This window comes from Planococcus citri, chromosome 3 (assembly GCF_950023065.1).
Source record: "Planococcus citri chromosome 3, ihPlaCitr1.1, whole genome shotgun sequence".
NCBI classification, from domain to species: domain Eukaryota; kingdom Metazoa; phylum Arthropoda; class Insecta; order Hemiptera; family Pseudococcidae; genus Planococcus; species Planococcus citri.
In genome coordinates, this window is record NC_088679.1 from 6585473 (window position 1) to 6606058 (window position 20586).

The 20586-nt window shown below is 33.3% G+C and overlaps 2 protein-coding genes across 6 annotated transcripts; both read right to left on the minus strand.

Moving 5' to 3' along the window:
* Positions 1 to 732: 732 nt before the first annotated feature.
* Positions 733 to 3894, minus strand: LOC135841276 (sulfotransferase 1B1-like). Its single transcript, XM_065358163.1, has 7 exons — positions 3722 to 3894; positions 3221 to 3427; positions 3051 to 3147; positions 2819 to 2972; positions 2618 to 2738; positions 1358 to 1452; positions 733 to 1211 (listed from the first exon to the last, which is right to left on the minus strand). The coding sequence occupies exons 2-7, from the start codon at positions 3414 to 3416 to the stop codon at positions 906 to 908; spliced, it is 969 nt and encodes a 322-aa protein (XP_065214235.1). The 5' UTR covers positions 3417 to 3427; positions 3722 to 3894; the 3' UTR covers positions 733 to 905.
* A 132-nt stretch (positions 3895 to 4026) lies between these two features.
* FipoQ (F-box/LRR-repeat protein FipoQ) lies at positions 4027 to 18693 on the minus strand. 5 transcript variants are annotated; one of them, XM_065358157.1, is made up of 11 exons: positions 18545 to 18693; positions 18239 to 18359; positions 14848 to 15047; positions 9403 to 9559; positions 9147 to 9264; positions 8902 to 9062; positions 8730 to 8835; positions 8457 to 8623; positions 8135 to 8337; positions 4423 to 4626; positions 4027 to 4219 (listed from the first exon to the last, which is right to left on the minus strand). In XM_065358157.1, the coding sequence occupies exons 2-11, from the start codon at positions 18356 to 18358 to the stop codon at positions 4084 to 4086; spliced, it is 1572 nt and encodes a 523-aa protein (XP_065214229.1). In that variant the 5' UTR covers position 18359; positions 18545 to 18693; the 3' UTR covers positions 4027 to 4083. The 5 variants fall into 5 exon arrangements, with proteins under 5 accessions (XP_065214229.1, XP_065214232.1, XP_065214233.1 ...); XM_065358160.1 differs by lacking the exon at positions 18545 to 18693 and adding an exon at positions 17618 to 17712 and having other exon boundaries at positions 18239 to 18293; XM_065358161.1 differs by lacking the exons at positions 18239 to 18359; positions 18545 to 18693 and adding exons at positions 17618 to 17712; positions 17831 to 17927.
* Between the last annotated feature and the right edge of the window lie 1893 nt (positions 18694 to 20586).

Genomic DNA, 20586 nt, shown 5'->3' on the forward strand with positions numbered 1-20586 from the left:
ATTCATCTGTTTTTCACACTTTTTATACCTACTTTCTTTTCACTTATCCTACCACAAATCGTATTCAAACATATCTACACAGATGTGAGATGTATAAACCTAGATAGGTATTTTCGTCGTCAGTGAAGTTCATTCTTGAGGTCTCGTAGTACATACTTACATACGAAACCACGAAAATAATTAACATCATTAAAAAATAACACCTCCTTCGTGAGGAAGTTGATGGATGGAAAATTTATCCAAATTAAAGTTCGTTATTCACGATGTTTAAATTATTTTGGCCTTTGACTCGGAGTCAGTCCAAAGCGACAAAAATCATAGGTAGTGCTGGGTGCTTTTATGCTGCGGTTTTTATTCAGAATTAGATAAGTATACCTACGTAGAATGTGTGTCCAGAAATTTTTAGCATCTACCTACGTTTTCAATAAATAGGTACCTAATTCTTTATGGTTGAATGTCCTCGAATTTTAATTCATTGCCTAAATGTACAAGGTTGGTGAAAATTTTCTTAAAAATTATCCCATCATTATAGGTAATTTTGATAGATGCTCATCTAAATAGGAAGGATACCTACTTTGAAGTATTATAGGAATTGAGAGATTTTTTCGAAGAATTGAAACACCAAATTAGTAATAAGTAGGTACCTAACCTACTTGAATAATATTACTAAAAGTGAATCAATTTTTATGACCATTAATTCATATTGTTTTCTTGCAAAAAAAAAACACATAATTTCTCCATCATGATAAAAAATTTATTTACAACATGAATTTTACGAATGAGTAAGTAATTTCTTTCAAATTTAAACATAATATCCTTAAGTCCTTAAGTACATTATACAAAATTACTAATTAAATGCGTTCGAATAATGAAAGGTAGGTATAGAGGTACCCTAGTAAATAAAATCAATTCTCGAAAGTTAGACCAATATCAGACCAATATTGTCGATTCATTTCATCAAATTTGGCTGAAATCTCATCGGACATGTAATTTCTCCAATCTCCCACTTGCCCTTTACGTATAAATTTATTATCCGGATCGGGTCGTGATTCATTCGAATCGTACATCTTTTCCAATATTGGTTCCAAGTTGATGGCCGGATTTTGTCTCATTTTTGAAAAACTTAAATGTTCCACCAAGCCATCGACTTGTTCATCGGTGTAGTTTTTATCGAGAAACTTGGCTACTTGGAATATACTTTTTTTATGGTCCTAGAACGATAAATAAGTACGGAAAATTATCATAATGGTGTGGTAGGTATACTTAGTATGATGGTGATAATATTACGCCGATGAAAAATTTCGCATAAATAGGTGAACGTTTTCAAAGTATTTATGAATAATAAACGTAAACTTACTTTTTTCATTTCTTCGTATTTGAGGAATAATACATTTGGATCGTTTCTTTTGAGCCAGAAGTCTCTGGCGTGGTTCCAAATCGAACCTACCGGAGCTGTAAGCAGAATACGTTCGTGTTTCATGCATTACTATAGAGTTCTAGGTAGGTAAATGATCCATAGCTGATTAGTGATGAGGGGAGGGGTGAAAGAGGCAATCGTGTTCAATTAATTTTTACAAGATTAAAGACACGTGTATAAAAATCAAGTTGATAATGCTGATAAACGTTCGAAAGTTTCTAATCTCAATTTTATTTCTCGTGCTATTTGAGCATTTCATTGATTTTTGATTTCCTGCTGGCAAATAGATTTCTAGGAATTTTTTGAATTAGCACTCTTAGATTTAAACAAAACCAATCTAGATCGAAACAGCATGTCCTAAAACCTTCGTAAGCAAAATTTCAGATGCTGAAGTTCATTTTTAGATAGGTATATTTTGACGAATGTTTAAAAATTCAAAAAAGTCGAAAAAGCTGTTTCACAGGTAAATTTTTAAACTTTTTCATGAAATATATATTTTTTTGAGAAAATGAACCAATGTGAATGATTCCTTCAATTCGACTGTCAGATATCAAGAACTGCTAGTTTTGGATCATTCTGGAGCCTCCAGCTTCTCATGAATTCCAGAAAATGCAAAAAAATCAAACTGACCAAAGTTGTAAATATTCAGTTCATTTTTGGGCCAAGCCCCAAAGTTTTTTTTTGGTCCCCAGGGTGATTTGAAATTTCTGGAGAAAATTGAAAAATTGCTGGAAGCTCCAGAATGGGCCAAAAATTGTAATTGTTGATGAGTGGGAGTAGAATTAAAGAAATTCATTCGTACATATTAATTCACTTTTCTCAAAAAAAAAAAAAAAAAGTTTTAAAATTATTGCCCTTTGAACAAATTTTTTCATTTTTTAACTTTCAAAAATTCGACAAAAATAAAAAAGAGCTTCAATTTTTGAAATTCTGGTTACAAAAGTTTTAGAGCAAGCTATTTCCATTTTTTTTTTTTTTTTTTTTGAGATCGTGAAACTTCTTAGAAAGATAAAATACCTATTCAGAATTTTGATAACTTGTTCTAATTTCTGATAATTTCTAAACATTGAAATCAATTTTGAAAACCTCTTTTTTTGCCCTAAACATTAATTCGGAAAGCACTACATTTACTTCTCCCCTCACTTTCTCCTTATTCCATAAATATTTACCATCTTGTATAAAAAATGCCATCCTACTTACTTTTTCCATCTAAAAACAATCCGCAGAAATCGTCGAACGTTCCATGAAAGTCGTGAATCAATTTACAATAGTGATAATACGAAACGCAAATATCCTTGGGATTTCTGCACACGTAAATAATCTGTCGGAAATAATCACAAATTAGGAACGAAAAATCGTCAATCATAGGTTTCGTAAAAATAACCACAGTTCTGGGCTCACTTTGGGTTTAACTTGATCCAATTCTTTGGGCAGTAAATCCCAAGGTAGATGGGTCTTGATACATCTTGGTGATGGGGTATTTTCCACTTGCTCTACCGAATTACCTAGGGCATTTTTCCATTCTCTTTGATCGTTGCCAAAAAGAGCTGTCAATCTGGAGAAAAATTTTCACTGTTAAAATATCAGCAAAACATCACCAATCTCCTTTACTCGAAACAAAAATTCCACTTACTCTAAGAGAGGAGCCCGAAATTGACTCAGTAATTTGGCTCCTTCGTAATCTAAATTGTTAGCAATGCACCATGCCATCTCCTGAGCCCAAGTACTTCCTACAATTGAATTAAAATTTTAAAAATAGGTAATCCGAAGCTAGAAAAAATCGGATTTTTGTATCATTCATACCAGTTCGAGGATACGAAATCAGCCACAAATCGTCATCTTTGACTTTTAAATTAAAAATTCGTTCTCCAATTTCCTGGTATTTCGGTGGTAGCAGAACTTTACCAGGATTCACTTCGATTAGACAATTTTCAACTCCAAACAATCCATCTAATCGTTTCCTGAACTCTTCTTCCAAATTATTGTATTTGATTTGCATTTCTGATAATTCTAAAACGAAGTAATAAGTAGGTAGGTAAATAAGTCTCACATGTTTAGACAGGCGTAAAAATTGCAAATTTCAAATAGGTAGGTAAGTAGGTATGCGAAATATTAAAGGGAAAAAAACATTGTTTTAAAACGCAATTGTACAAACGTAAGTGTATTTTTTTTTTTTTGTTTATCGACCTTGATGTGATTTTTATTGTGGTTAAAGCGTAATACAGTGTGACATTTAATACACGAAAACTATAGGTAGGTAAAGCATCATTAGTGTAAATAGATTAATGAAAAAAACAAACTTACCTTTTCTCTGCGGGTTTCGTTTGTCAAGCAACACGTAAACTACTAAACAAAACCTTCGATTATCAAAATAATAAGAAAATATCCGAGCTGGACAATAGCGAGCTGTATTGGGAGGCTACTTTCTCCTTGGTGTAGGAAATGAAAGCAACGGACCACTTTCTTTTTTTAGGATGTTGTGATATAACTTGTTACCTGCATCACATGCAGATGATGGCAGAGTTATTTCAAGGTTAATAATTCTCGATGCGTTTTTTTGAATATGTACATATGTATACATAAATACGAGTAGAATGAAACAATAATGATGATGAAGCTAAAAGTTGCATTTTATTGTAACGATCGTGATTACAATGTAAAAAATATTAATTAAAAATAAGATCTGGATAGTTGGATAAAAGATAATAATTCGAACAGCGGCAACAGGTCGTGGTTCGAACAACGGTTAATCTATCAGCTCTCTCGAAATTCGCTTTGACTATTTCGTAATAACGACCATCGCTGCAAAAATAATCGAAACAAAGGTATATCGATGCGAAAATTATCGTAGGTAATTATTACGCGTGTGAGAATGAAAGTTTCGTGCGAAATGAAATCCACAAGGTGGCCAAAAAATGATGCGGCTCGTTTTGAATATAGATAGGTAGATATAAGATAATAGATGAGGTAGAGGTACGAGTAGGTAGATGGAAAATTTTACATACCTTAGTATTAAGCAACGAAGTTTTAAACATTTTACTCGAAGTACATCGATGGCTTTTTGGCTTTTGTCAGAAAATCGTAAGTTTTCTGGATCCCATTGCAGTTCAATTCGTTCCAAATTTGGACAACTGTTTGCTATGCAGTCCATTAACTGGTCTACGTGAATATTTACTCCTAATCTCTCTTGTGTTCCCATTATTATGATTCTAGAAGGAAATACAAATACAGAATAAATAGGTAGGTAGTTGAGGAAGTAGAATTTTAAAGAGATGAAATTTCAAATAGGTTCTCAAATTTGGAGTGATATTTTCAAATTAATGTTTGTCATTCTCTATTTATTTTTTAAACCCCATTTTTTTGACATTTTTCTAGAAAATCTCTCGGTCCTTCAGTCGCCGATTTTTTTTTTTTGCCAAAACATGGGAACCCGCAGAGTTGTTTAGTCCGGCGCGGCGTATGACAATAGGAGTAATTGCACCCCCCCTCCCCGCCAATCCTCTAGGACAACTTTTTTCTTAAAGGGGACATCCTAAGGAACATTTTAAAGCAAACTTGCCCAAAAAAAAGTTGGCCTTTTACATAATGGCGGTCATTTTGATTGACAGGTCAGCCGAAATCGCAGATTTTGCGTTTCAACAAGGAACTTGCACGAAATTTTTCAAACCTTACAAAGTTAGATCGAAAGATCATGCAAAAATTTATCACCTGTCAAAATTTCAAGAGCTAAAGTGCGTTTTTCGATTTTTGGTGAATTTTTGAAAATCCAATTTAGGCCAAAAATGAGGGAAAAAATCAAAATTTTACCAAATTGACCAAGAAAGCTGAAATTTGGGATATACCCTATTTTCGACATGCCAAATCGATTGGAAACGGTTTCAACTCGTTTTGAGCGGTTCTGGAGCCCCCAGCAGATTTTTGAAACTCGAAATTCCCACAAAATTCCATTAAAATGGAGTTGTAAAGCTGAGATTTATTCTAAAAACTAATTTCAATACGCTTCAAAGTACTGCAGGTAAATTTCAAGTCGTTTTGGAGCCTCCAGCGACTTTTTGAAAATTCCTGAAGCCTCCAGCAGATGTTTGAAACTTTAAATTTTCACAAAATTTCATCAAGTGGAGATGGAAAGCTGAAATTTACTCTATACTCCAATTTTAACACCCTCTGAAGACGACTTCAGGTGGTTTCAAGTTATTTTAGAGCCTCCAGCGACTTTTTTGAAAACTACTGGAGCCTCCAGTAGATTTTTGAAGCTTAAAATTTCCCGCAACATTAATTTATCAAATGGAGTTGGCAAGCTGAAATTTACTTCGCAAACTACATGGTAGTTTCAAATGGTTTTGGAGCCTCCAGCGACTTTTTGAAAGGTTGTATGGTGTTTTTTTGGAAAATTGAAATTTTCTAAGTAAATTTCAGCTTGCCAACTTCATTTGATACATTAATTTTGCGGGAAATTTTAAGTTTCAAAAATCTACTGGAGGCTCCAGTAGTTTTCAAAAAAGTCGCTGGAGGCTCTAAAATGACTTGAACCCACCTGAAGTCGTCTTCAGAGGGTGTTAAAATTGGAGTATAGAGTAAATTTCAGCTTTCCATCTCCACTTGATGAAATTTTGTGAAAATTTAAAGTTTCAAAAATCTGCTGGAGGCTTCAAGTCGCTGGAGGCTCCAAAACGTCTTGAAATACACCAGCAGTCAATTTGGTAGCGTATTGAAATTAGTTTGCAGAATGAATTTCGACTCTCCATCTCAGTTTGATGAAATTTTGGGGAAATTTCAAGTTTCAAAAATCCACTGTAGGCTCCAGTAATTTTCAAAAAAGTCGCTGGAGGCTCTAAAATGACTTGAACCCACCTGAAGTCGTCTTCAGAGGGTGTTAAAATTGGAGTATAGAGTAAATTTCAGCTTTCCATCTCCACTTGATGAAATTTTGTGAAAATTTAAAGTTTCAAAAATCTGCTGGAGGCTTCAAGTCGCTGGAGGCTCCAAAACGTCTTGAAATACACCAGCAGTCAATTTGGTAGCGTATTGAAATTAGTTTGCAGAATGAATTTCGACTCTCCATCTCAGTTTGATGAAATTTTGGGGAAATTTCAAGTTTCAAAAATCCACTGGAGGCTCCAGTAATTTTCAAAAAAGTCGCTGGAGGCCCTAAAATAACTTGAAACCACCTGAAGTCGTCTTCAGAGGGTGTTAAAATTGGAGTGTAGAGTACATTTCAGCTTTCCATCTCCACTTGATGAAATTTTGTGAAAATTTTAAAGTTTCAAACATCTGCTGGAGGCTTCAGGAATTTTAAAAAAGTCGCTGGAGGCTCCAAAACGACTTGAAATTCACCTGCAGTACTTCGTAGCGTATTGAAATTAGTTTTTAGAATAAATCTCAGCTTTACAACTCCATTTTAATGGAATTTTGTGGGAATTTCTAGTTTCAAAAATCTGCTGGAGGCTCCAGAACTGCTCAAAACGGGTTGAAATCGCTTCCAATCGATTTGGCATGTCGAAAATAGGGTATATCTTAAATTTCAGCTTTCTTGGTCAATTTGGTAAAATTTTGATTTTTCCCTCATTTTTGGCCTAAATTGGATTTTCAAAAATTCACCAAAAATCGAAAAACGCACTTTAGCACTTGAAATTTTGACAGGTGATAAATTTTTGCATGATCTTTCGATCTACCTTTGTGAGGTTTGAAGAATTTCGTGCAAGTCCCCTGTTGAAACGCAAAATCTGCGATTTCGGCTGACCTGTCAATCAAAATGGCCGCCATTTTGTAAGTAAGGCCAACTTTTTTTTGGGGCAAGTTTGCTTTAAAATGTTCCTTAGGATGTCCTCTTCAAAAAAAAAGTTGTCCCAGAGGTTCGAGGGGGGGGGGGTGCAATTACTCCTATTGCCATATGCCGGACTATTCGGTCACCGATTTTTTTTTGCCAAAACATGGGAACCCGCAGTTGTTTCAAAAACAACTCTCAGCTCCCCCAACGAAGAACTGTGGATTCTGCAGGAATTAAATTACCCAAAATGGTCTAAAAATGTCAATTTAAAATCGTGCAGGCATTTTTGTGAAGAATATTTTAGTGAAAAAAAAATACATATATTTGGGCATTTTTTTGAAAAATTCCAATTTTAAAAAAATTTTTTCTCATTCCATGTTGAAAGCTAATTTGAGATCATGGGGTATTTTTATACAAAAAATTGAGCTCAAAAATTGGCTTTTTTCACTCGAGTTAATAAAGAAATATTATTTTCACAGGTCTCAAATCAAAATTGTAATTTTGAAGCATTTTTTTTTGAAAAAGAGTGAAAGAATAGGTACCTACATTTTTTTATTTACGCCAAAAAAAATATTTCAAGAGATTTGGCATTTTTTTTTCTAAATTAGAGCTCAAAAAATTCATTTTTTTCTCTCTTTCCATGTTCAGAAAAGACACTTCGAGATTTTAGGGTATTTGTATGAGCTCGCAAATTGTACATTTTTTTTCTCCTTCAGAATGCGTTGATAGTCGTAATTTTGATGATTTATCTTCACTTTACGAGCTTCCTGCTATCGATTTTACTATACTTAACTTTATTCGAAATTCTTACGCAAAATTTACGATCCTGTGCAATAAATTTGCCATTTATACTCCCCCTCCTCCCATGATTCTCATCGCGATTGAAATAATTATTGGCATATAATTCGACTCGCACGCCAGAGAAATTTGGAATATTTTACGGAACTCACTTGACATTATTTAATACTGGAAGTACAGATTGCCATAGTTGATCGGTTATGTGAGGCATACCAGACAAAGACAATCCCAGCAACTGGTGTCCATATCGAGACAAAAACTTATGTAAGCCTTCATCGGTGAGATTATCCGAACTGTGTAAATCCAACGCTATTAAACTCCTCGGATTTCCCATTTCGGCAAATGCTTTTAAAACCTATCAAAAGATAACATTTTCTAAGAAATTTCTTTTGTAGGTAATGGTCATTTTGTTAATTGGAAATTAGATCAGGAAAATGGTTAGGGAAATTGGCCTTACAGCGCTGATATACGTACCGAATCATTAAATCCATTAATTTGTCCGGCGCTCAAAAATTTCAAACTGGGTATTCTCGTTAACATATCGATGAGACATTCGGTAGATAGATCTGTTGCAGTGATATCTAATTCTTGTATAGATGATTTTTCCCATTCTACTTGCATTACGTATTCGCTCATTAAACCTGTAGATAATATGAAACGATTTGTATTTCTTTGAAATTGCATCCATTTAAATGATTTGAAATTAATAGGTACCTACGATTTAATGTAGGTAGGTATGATACGTACTTGTTTGGTTCATTAGTAAACATTTTAATCGTTTGCTTCTTTGAAACAGAGTTTTTAATGTCGAACCGGTAACTTTTGAGCAGAAATTCACAGCCAGGCATTCTAACTGAGAATTAATATGTTATATTTTTTGGTGTCGAGGTATATGGCATCGTATTGAAGGAGAACTTACTTGGATACAGTTTGAACTAAATGCGTCGATGTGACTGTCGTCGATGAAATTAATACCGAATAAATTAATAACCCTTAAGTTGGGGGTGGCTGATTTCAATTTATGGACGTTGATTACTTCGTAAATTTCTTCTTCTTCTTCTTCGACTTTTTCGTAAGTTCCTGAAACATAAACAATTTTTTTTTAGTTTTTTATTTTTTTTTGAAAGACTAATATTGTAAGTAATGTATGTGAATGGTATTTACCTATCAAATGTAATATTTCGAGTCCGTTAATAAAATTATAAATTTTTCTCATAAATCCCTCCATAAATATGACTTCGGATAAACAAATACACAAGTACTTTAATTTAGTCGGAAACGCCTGAAAGAATTAAATTCATTGTCAACTGTGTAAATAGGTACCTAAATATTTACATTTCTCCGTCATATGTCAACGAAAGCAATTAAGTAATTAGACTACTGTTAACATTTGACATTTTGACTTCACAAAATTTATTACCTGCATTTCATTAAAATCGTGCAGCTGCATAGCTGTTGAAAAATCTAACAACATGTGAGTTAAATTTGGACATTTGTTGGCCAATTCATGGAGCACAGTGTGGGTGATTAGTTCAATTGGTAGCTCAATGTACGTCAGTGATGGACCAAATCGAATACTGCATAAAATCAATAAAAAATGAAAATAGTTATCATAATAATACTAATTAACTTCAATCTTTGAATGAATAAATCATAAGTCGATGCATTTCTCATGTTTTTAACATCAAATTAATTATCCATCCAATTTTTTAGATAAAGAATCATTGAACTTTGCTGTTTACAAAAATTATTGCATTCATTTGATCATTGTTTAGTAGGGTATTGATAAAGTTTCATAATTCAATTCTTATTTTTCCAAGAAAAATTGATATTACGTACCCAACAGATATTTTTTCTCGAGTATTGCAGGTACCTATAATCTTCTTTAGTATTGCAGGTAGGTTAAATTTAGTTGTACCACGTTGCAGAATTTCAAATGATGCGCAAAGAATTTCAATTATTCGTTCCTCCTTCAATTTTGATGGCAGGCAAAACACAAATCTCATCAAATATTTTTTAATTCAAAAATTTACACGTTGTATTGTAGAAATTTTGACTAAATTCGGAATTGAAGGCATTAAAAAAATATTATAAAAACACTTGTAATTTTGGTAAGTATTTTCAATTTTCCAAAAATTAATATTCCATAATTTTAAGTCTTGGACAAATAAATTCAGCCAAAGTTTCAGAATTTCGAATTCTTCATAAAAAAAAAAGTCATTTTCATATTTTTCCTGTACTTGCCTATTTAAATTTAAGATGTTAGAGCATATTGGAAATTTAAATTGGTCGTAGCTCCTTTAATTTTGATGATGAGCAAAAGATGAACGCAACATTTCTTGCAGAGCATTCAAAGGTTTACACGTTAGATGGTAAAAATGTTGCCTAAACTTGAAATTGAAGGCTCTCGAAATGTTGAAAAATTTAAAAATTCAGAATTGGAAATGCTTTTAAATTTTCAAAATGCTCTATAGGGCCTTCAATATTGAATTTAGGCAAAAAATGAAAAATAATCTCATACTTTGCCCCTGTCTGAAATCGGAGCTGTGCTAGAGCATTCAAAAAAGCCTGAGTTTTCCTTCAATTTCAATAATAGCCTATGGCAAAATTTAAAACAGCTTTTTTTATGACTCCTAGTTCACAAAACGCAAGATACTCAAATTCAATTGGCAAAACATTCGATACGTATTTTGGAACACCCGGTAGCACCTCATATATCACCAGCCATCATTTCAGGTCCTAAAGTGCATTTTTTGATTTTTGGTGAATTTTTGAAAATCAAATTCGGGTCAAAAATGAGAAAAAAATCAAAATTTTACCAAAGTAATCTAGAAAGCTGAAATTTCGAATTCGTCCTATTTTCGACCCTTCGAATTGATTGGAAACGGTTTCGAACCATTTTGAGCAATTCTGGAGCTTTCAGTAGATTTTTGAAACTAGAAATTTCCATAAAATTTTACCAAACTGAAGTGAAAAGCCCAGTGCCGGATTTAAGAGGAAGATTGGGGTGAAAATCGCCCCCTCCCTTGAGTCCATTATTTTTATACTCGTAAATTTTTTTGAAACTTGGAAATTCTGATTTTTCCTGCCCCCAAGATGCTGAATTGACTGCAAAAGTGGTTTCAAGTCCTCCTGGAGCCTCCAGCAACCTTTTATGAAAATCCCAGTTTTACAAAATTCAGCATTTTTTTCCATTTGACGTAAATATTTGAAATTCAGTTCGTACTCTATTTTCACTCGAGGCTCCAAAACGACTTGAAACTACCTCCAGTGGATTCAGCATTTTGAAATTAGGGTGAAGGGTGAATTTCAGATTTCTCGTAATTTCATTTGGTAAAATTTAAAGGGAATTTCCAGTTTTAAAAATTTGCTGCAGACTCCAGAAACTGCTGAAAAAAGTTCGAAGTCGTTTACAAATCTGGTGGGTCAAAAATAGGACCAAGCGCAAAATTAATTTCAGCTTTCTAGGCAAAATTTTGATATTTTTCTCATTTTTGGCATTTTAATTTTCAAAAATTACCTACAAATTGATCAAATTCACTTTTAAACTGTCACTTTTGGAATTTCACCTTAACCAGCTGAAATGATCGAAAGGGTGTCCAATAAACGCCGACCAAAGTAATACTGTGCAAGAAGTTTGAAATTTCTGGAAGAAATTTAAAAATCTCTGAAAGCTCTAAAATGGGACATGCGCTTTCGATCTAGTTTTGTTTTGTTTATAAAGCTGAGAATGTGAGCTCGGGGAGAACGTTCCCTTATCAGAACTGAAATCATAGAACATGAAATTTTCTTCCTTATCATTGATTTTAATGAGAAAACTAACAAGGGAACCTCTTGAGGTGTCCGCCTTCGATTTGAACGTGATCGCGATTTTTGGAAAGAGCATGTTCTAAACCCCTTGAAATCAAATTTTCAGTTGCCCAAGTTCATTTTTCGATTTTTGGCGAATTTTGAAAATCCAAAACTGACTATTTTGATGATAAGTATATGTTTTTTTAAAAAAAAAAGTACGTACTTGATCGGTAAAAATGTTCAAAATAAGTCCTAAAACTGATATTAACCCCCCCAAATCCAAATTTCGCCATTCCCAGCAATTCTGGAGCCTCCAGCGCAATTTTTCAATTTCTCCAGAATTTTAAATTTGCTCCAGAAGACGTGAATATGAAGTTGGGCAGCTGAAAATCGAGTTGTGTGTCATACTCGACCTGGCTCCGTGTGGCCAGCCCCGACCATGTGGGGGTGGGGGTCGAAAATAGTGCCAATCGTTTGTGCTTCGTTTGTGCACGTTTGTGCACCAATTGGTTTCGTTTGTGCTCGCTCCCCTACAAAGTTGAAATGGTCGGGGCTGGGGACATGCTAATAGGGGGAGCCCATAGGAAGGGCTTTAGAGGAATGAAAACCATACACATCGTTTGTGCTTTTGATGCTGAGGATTGTGCACTCATCGAATTGACCCATTGCATTCGTTTTGTCATACTTGTAATTAAAAGCGTAATTATTCTTGGTCGGGGCTGGGGACACGCAGCCCCGACCATGAGGGGGAGAGGGGTGGGTGGGGACCGATGCAAAAAAATCAGGATAGGGTATTAAAAATAATTATCTTTGAGGAGGGACTTTTTGCTCGTAATGAAGGATTGCATTGAATTTGGTTTATATAGTTCCACGAATTTTTTTCTTTGGAAGATTGTTTTTTTTCAATTTTTGTACCATTTGCAAAGTGATCAAAAATTTACTTCTGTACTGATCTCCTGGAATACCTAAGCATTTATTTTGTTAAACACATACCTAGGTATACGCTGAGGGGCTCTGGAGAGGGGTAGGCAAGTGTAGCAGAATATCTGAGGTCATATTCGTGCTCAGCGGTATCGAATCATATGAAAACGACACCAATGTCATCAAAAAAACTTTATTTCGAAAATCGTGAAAATTGAGGGAGGCTGAGGGGCTCTAGAGAGGGGTAGGTGAGTGTAGCAGAAAATCTGAGGCCATATTCGTGCTCAGCGGTATCGAATCATATGGAAACGATACCCTACTCATTGATAATTATTTTCCTCAAAATTCCCATTTCACCCCCGTGTCTCCAGCCCCCTTCCATTTCAACTTTGTAGGGGAGTGAGCACAAACGAAACCAATTGGTGCACAAACGTGCACAAACGTGCACAAACGATTGGCACTATTTTCGACCCCCGCCCCCACATGGTCGGGGCTGGCCACACGGAGCTTACTCGACCTGTTTAACGAATTTATCCACATTTCAGCCGATTCTGGAGGGGACACCTCAAAAGTGGTTTTTTGACCAACTTTTTTTCAAAATAAAAATATACAAAAACCAAAAATTTCCCGTTTACGAGAAAATTTTCGAAATTTGCGCGAATCACAGTATTTTGTCATAAAGTAACATCACAAGGGCGAATGTCGCCATTTCCAGCAATTATGGAGCCTCCAGCGCGATTTTTCAATGTCTCCAGGGACTCCAGAAAGGCTGGAAATATGAAAATTCACCCTCGTGGGCTTGATTAATGACGAAATACACCAATTCGCGCATTTTTTTGGTAATTTTATTCTCGCAAACGAGAAATTTTTGATTTTTGAATATTTTTTAAAAAGCTGGTCAAAAAACCACTCTTGAGGTGTTCCCTCCAGAATCGGCTCAAATGTGAATAAATTCATTAAACAGGTCGAGTATAACACACAACTTGATTTTTAGCTGCCCAACATCATATTAACGCCTTCTGGAGCAAATTAATTAAAATGTTGGAGAAATTAAAAAATGGTTCTGGAGGCTCCGGAATGGCTGGAAATGGCGAGATTCGCCCTCGTGGGGCTAGTTCTTGACGAAATACAGCAATTCGCGCAAATTTCAAAAATTTTCTCGCAAACGGAAAATTTTTGATTTTTGGATATTTTTATTTTGAAAAAAAGCTGGTCAAAAAACCACTCTTGAGATGTCCCCTCCAGAATCGGCTCAAATGTGAATAAATTCGTTAAACAGGTCGAGTATAACACACAACTCGATTTTGAGCTGCCCAACATCATATTAACGCCTTCTGGAGCAAATTAAAAATGCTGGAGAAATTAAAAAGTGGCGCTGGAAGCTTCAGAATGGCTGGAAGTGGCGGTATTCGGCCTCGGGGGGTTTGTTGTGGACAAAATACAGCGATTCGCGCAAATTTCAAAAAAAATTCGCAAACGGGAAATTTTTGATTTTTTTTGGAAATTTTATTTTTAAAAAAACTGGTCAAAAAACCACTCTTAAGGTGTCCCTCCCAAAACCGACTCAAATGTGGAACTTGTTAAACAGATCGAGTATAACACACAACTCGATTTTTAGCTGCCCAATTTCATATTCACGCCTTCTGGAGCAAATTCAAAATTCTGAAGAAATTGAAAAATAGCGCTGGAGGCTCCAGAATGGCTGGAAATGGCGAAATTTGGATGTGGGGGGTTTAATATAATTTTTTGGATTTAATTTGAACATTTTTACAGATCAAGTACGTAATTTTCAAAAAAAAAGCATAAATCACCAAAATAGTCAATTTTGGATTTTCAAAAATTCGTCAAAAATTGAAAAATGATCCTGGGCAGCTGAAAATTTGAATTTAGGGGTTTTAGAACATGCACTTTCCAAAAATCGCGGTCCCGTTCAAATCGGAGGCGGACATCTCAAGTTCCCTTGTAAGCATTGTAAGAAAAAAAATGCTCAAAGCCAAAATTTCCCTTTTTTCGTATAAGAAGTACACTTTTTAAAGGTCAACTGATTTTCAAACAATAGTTACCCTCTCTATTTCATCCCTGCCTTATCAATTAATCTAATATGTATAGGGTATAGGTGGCATCTACTCGAATCATAGTCATAAATATTCACCTGATTAAAGCTAATAATGATTCCAAGGAACCAACATGCAATCCGGAGATTTCCGGCCTTAATGATACACATTTCCATAATCTTGTGTCGTACGCTATCAGCCGCCATTTCTTACACACTCTGGCGATGCGGCAAATTTCTCGATGACTGAGATACGAAAATATGTGGAGTAATACTTTATCTGGCAGCTTCTCTATGGTCTGTTTGAAATCGAAATCAAAACAAATGGATTCAATCGTTATATAGAATCAGGTACCTATTTTTAATTTCAATTTAAAAAGCTATTGAGGTAAATGTAACCCCAAAAAAGGGTTAAAAAACGATTAAATTATGAAAAATTGTTAGATCATAAATGCAAAAAATGATGATTATTTTGAGGCGATTTTGAAACAAAAATAATTTTCTCTCATTTAAACAGTAACGTAGCTTGCTACTGTTTATCTCGTGTTAAAAATAGAACAACTAAATATACAGCGTTGAAAAGCATAGCTTAGCTTAGGACATAATGTTAGAAACGATTCATATCTCCAAATTGATGCTGTGGTGGGTATTCTCGATTAAAATTTTGTATTATGATTCAAAAAATATTGATAAATTTAATATTAAATTAGATAGGTAGGTAGGTAGGTACCGTATTCGCAAATGGACTTCGTGCCACTCCACCATCATCGATATACACCTGCGACGCTTCTAGTGCAATCTGTCCCCATACCTATTTCGCAAAATAAATATACCTACAGATGTTGAAAATTTATCGCAGGCTCTTTATTAACGAATAATAAATCATCATCGATAAAAAAATTAATAATTTTTATCTCTCGTATTGTCAAGTTACCGGCTTGGAAATGAACACAACCAAGCAATGTATAAAAATAACCTACGTACTCGTACGTTCGTTTCAAAGTGTATAAACTCTCGAGTATATATATCGTATTGGCAATACGTTTTCAATATCGATGGAATGTTTTTTAAAATTCGTAAATAAATGAGCCTACGTGTCGATAGTAAATCTAAAAATAAGGTTTTCAAAACTAACATCTGCAGATATATCCATTTTGCGCCAACGTCGTTCACTTCACGATCACTTCACTTCACTTAAACGCGAGAATACAACATCATCTACACAGCTAAAAGTACTATTAAGCTACATGGGCACCGAAATTTTCAAAAAAAATAAATCTACGGCTCAAAATCATGAAGTAATTGTCGAATTTATTGTCAACAGTGAAACAAAACGAGCAGAAATGAGAATGTATAGTGTTGAAATAACGTAAAACTGAGTAAATCTCATAAGTGACAAAAAATTTCGGTCACAGGTAGGCTTATTTTTAACCAAATGCCCCCACTAGCATTCGCACATGCATTATAATAATTTTTGCCAAACGAAAGGGCCAAATAATATAGCGAAATGGCTCATTTAATTCCACGTTTCGTGTGATGCTCATTTTGAAATGAAAAATGCAGGTGATAAATTTTTCGAATAATTTATTTCCTATATCAAACAATTGTTTCAGGAAATGAAACTGCGATTTGATGCATCGAGATGTTGGTAAAAGATATCCGAATAATTATATTGTTCGAAAACAAAGAGTTTATTTTTATTTCGTTGATGAACCGATGGAACTCGATTCATTGATAAAATTCATCGACGAGGTTTTTTTTTTGACACATGCAAGCTACCTATTCGATTACTTCAAGGCTATTTTTAAAATTAAATCGTATTCATATCCTCCTGCGTTTTAAAATACGAACGACTGGAATTTCAAATTATCATGTGGCAGAATTTTGGCACTGATGACTTGTTCTTTTTTTATTGTGTGCATACAACGTACACGAATCAAGAACCCGTCAATAATTTAAATCATAACGAGACGCTTGTCTAGTGTTTTTCAGGTGACCGTGAATCTGCAAGTTAGTGAAAGTGCAGAGCGAGGGGGGGCTTGTGTTAATCTGTAGGGAATTATTAGCGAGCTGCGAAAACTTTTGTATGGTTACTGATTGTTATTTAAATAAATTTTGTTCGATGTTAATCAACCAAATTAAAATTGTTTACCTATTTACCTGATAATTACCTTTCATTAATGAAAGTTTAGTAGGTACAGCAATTTTTATTAACTTATAGATAAGTAAAAGTAAATTGTGTGATGCTAAAGGTGAAAATTGGCATGATATTGAAAATTTTCATATCTTCAGAATCCTTCGATAATTTAAAAATTTAAAAAGTGACAGAGTTGTTACTTTCTACACAACCTTCTGATAAAATTTCATTTATTTAAATAAAATTCATTTTTCATTCAAGTAAATAAGTTTAGTACCTAGGTAATTTTTTATTATAAATAATATTGTTTTGAATTTTCAGACAAACTGAAGAAATTAAATTCTTTTTAAAAAATGTACTGTAAGTTTTACGTTGAATTTTTAATGAAAAACTTTCTTCAAAAACTGATTATATTATGGGAAACTGATATCATAATCCTCTTTAGCCAATCGCATTTCAAATCAGTTTAAAATAATAATATTTTGTAAAAAAAAAAAAAAAAAACACTTTTTACAGCTAAAATGATTAAACAAATAGATCTCTACCGAGGAAACTCAACCTCTTGTTTCTACAAGCGATTTTTTTAATGACAATATCCAGGTAAAATTAAACAAAACAGATGGATAGGTAAATTAATCAAAAAAATATCCGGTTGGTAGTTTGCAAAGGACTAGGGTAGGAGGGAAAAAACTCAAATCACAAAATAGGTGTGAAAAGAATTAAATATAATACCGTTTTAGTGACGTGTTGATCACCTCTAGGATCTAACGAGCTAAATACATTGGTTGTCACTTCGACTGACAATTGACCCCATGAATCCATACCATCTATTCCGATTAAAAAATCGAAAATGTGTTTTAAACATCACATAATTTGTAATAATTTTCATTAAAAAAAAAAAAAAAAAAAAAAAATGAATTCTCAAGTATTTAATTATTTAATTACAGCGTCGTGTAAACACATCAAAACCATCACAATAAAACTCCAAACAGGTACACTCTATTCATTTGAACAATACAAATTGAAATGACATTTTGTACGAAAGGTAGGTAAGATCCTTATAAATTGGACGTAATTAATTCGAGTAAAAATGTAACCAATGTAAAGATAAAAATAACGCCCGAGCTGAATTTAGATTTAGCTGAGGTGTTCCGGTGCAAAATTAATTGTTTTTATTTTTCATTGTTTCGCATACCAAACAAACTATTTTACTCCGATTACATATTGATTTGCAAAAACGATTTTAAATTTCAAACTACGAAAAAAAAAGTATTAGAAATATTATTTATTTGTTATTATTCAAGTTTTGTGAATCGATCAGCGAATAATACAATAAGGTAGATAATTACTTACGGTGGTGTGTTTTTTTCTTCGACTAGATTTATGCCTATTTTCAGTCAAATCTGAACTACTAACGTGAAGTTTAGCGGTCTCAAGATTCAAGGTATTCCATACAGATTGTCTCCTATCCATTCTGAATAAGTAATGATAAATTCTTATAGAAATATTAAAATTGCATTGTTCTAGTGGTTGATTTTTATTCCGAAAAATTCCTTTCTACGGCAGAATTATTATAGCAAAGCGTTAAACTAGACGTTATAAATCCTGTTAGGAAATTAATATTACCTACGTAATTAATTTTAATTGTTAAATTCCCACCTTTTTGGCACCTTAGCAAACTATATTATTATGCAGATGCATCAAAATTTGTGTCTGAATGTCTCGTTCTTGTAACCACGTGATATGCACGATAATTATACATAATACTGTGTATTGTAAACGAGAGTTTACAAGTACTTTTTGTGAAGTTCAATCTTGCTTTCTTTAACATTAGGTCAATTCCCCACCAAAATTAAATTTATAACCGAGCTACGCCTAATGGGCTTGTACGCTCTGTTTCTATGCCAAAGGAGATTTATTTCGGAGTTTAAATGTTTCAAGAGCTATGTAGATGAATCGTGACGTGACCAGGTGATCGATGATGTAACTGATGGCGATGGTGATTTATCGATTTAAATATTCTATGAAAGTAAAAAATATTCAAAAAATAAATTTTTAATACAAAAAAATATACTAATAATGAAATAAAAAATGGTGGGTAAGCAATTCAATTTTAAAATTAATAATAATCATTGAAAATATTCAATTATTTTTTCTAATTTTATCATCTCAAAAATTAAATATCTTGTAATGTACCCACGTCTGAAAAATTGAGTAAGTACCTATTCGATCAAGAATTTCATTTTTCAACTATCAAACTTGCGATCGACCTCCTAAATATATCAACAATGACAATTATTCGACACTCATGCCATTCAAGTTGCAGCACCAAAACTATCAGGAGTTCTATGAATAAAATTATGAGTTTGTAAAGGGTGCCTTAAACTTTATTTATTGGGTCCTTTTGAAGAAATTTTATTCAAAACAAAAATTTAATAATCTGGAGGTTCTGATCTGTTTGGATGGTGGAAAATGAGATGCTAATAATTCAAAATTCAGTTTTTTTTTACCTCGATTGAATCAGATTTTGATTTTATTTTATTCGTAAGCCAAACTGAAATTTCTGAAATTCGCCAATGAGAAAAAAAATGAAATTTAGAACCTGAAATTTGACATTATAATGGTGCTTCTTCATTCATCACAATTCAAAACCGAACGTTTTTGAGGCATCCATTTTTGCAACAAAATTGTTCGAAAATTGTTTTTAGATACTCAAAAATTTTCTATAAATTACTTCTTCAAGATTTTATATCCATCGAAACGAAATCCAAAATCGAGAAAGCAATTATGTATAGTGAATTTTGCTCTTGATGGTCATTGATCTTGTCTTTTCAAGTTGTGAAGTTGAATTACTTTTATGCTTGATTGCTTGATTCGTTTGAAAAATGTTCACAGTAGAATGGAACTTCCATCTACACACCCAGTAGATTTTTAACAAAATTACTGATGAAAATTAGAGGAAAGAATAATCAATGAATCGTGATAATTGAATAATGATACCAATTTTTCTTAAAATTTAAATTTTAAAATCGAACAAAATCAAAACTTATAGTCAACTAGTTTTTAAAGTGGCTGCACTGTTCAACAACTACAACCAATCGCAGCGAAGATAAATTGTTTACATTCGGATTGTCTATTTTTAAACATTTCGTTGGCGTTGTTTTCATGAGGAAGAATTCACAATTCATTTCATTTCATTTTTCATTTTTTTCACATCTCGACAATTCGACATGAAAAATGCTTTTTTGATTTTTTAAATTTAAAAGGCGATTACGATAGGATTTTTCACACTGAGTAGGAAAAAACCAACGTAAAATTCGTTTACGAAAGAATTTTCCGCAAAATTAATTTTTAGGTTCTAAATTTATCCCATTTTTTCATCATTTTTATTCGTAGAAATTAATTTTTTGGGACAACTAATGAAACTAAGCGTCCTATCAAAAAATTCATATAATTGAAACCAGAATTTTTGGTCGTAAAATTTCCCATCGGTACAGACCAATTCATTTTTTCCCCTAAAGGGCTTCGTAAGTTCTTGATCTTGACATATTTTGACTCAAAGTTGAAACTAAAAGTTCAAAAATTCAACTTTCAAGTGATGGAAAAAAGTGACTTTATTTTTTGACAACAATGTCAAATTAAATTCTGGACCAAAAAGGAACATTGGAAAAGCATATTTAAAAGTTGAAAAACGTCAACCT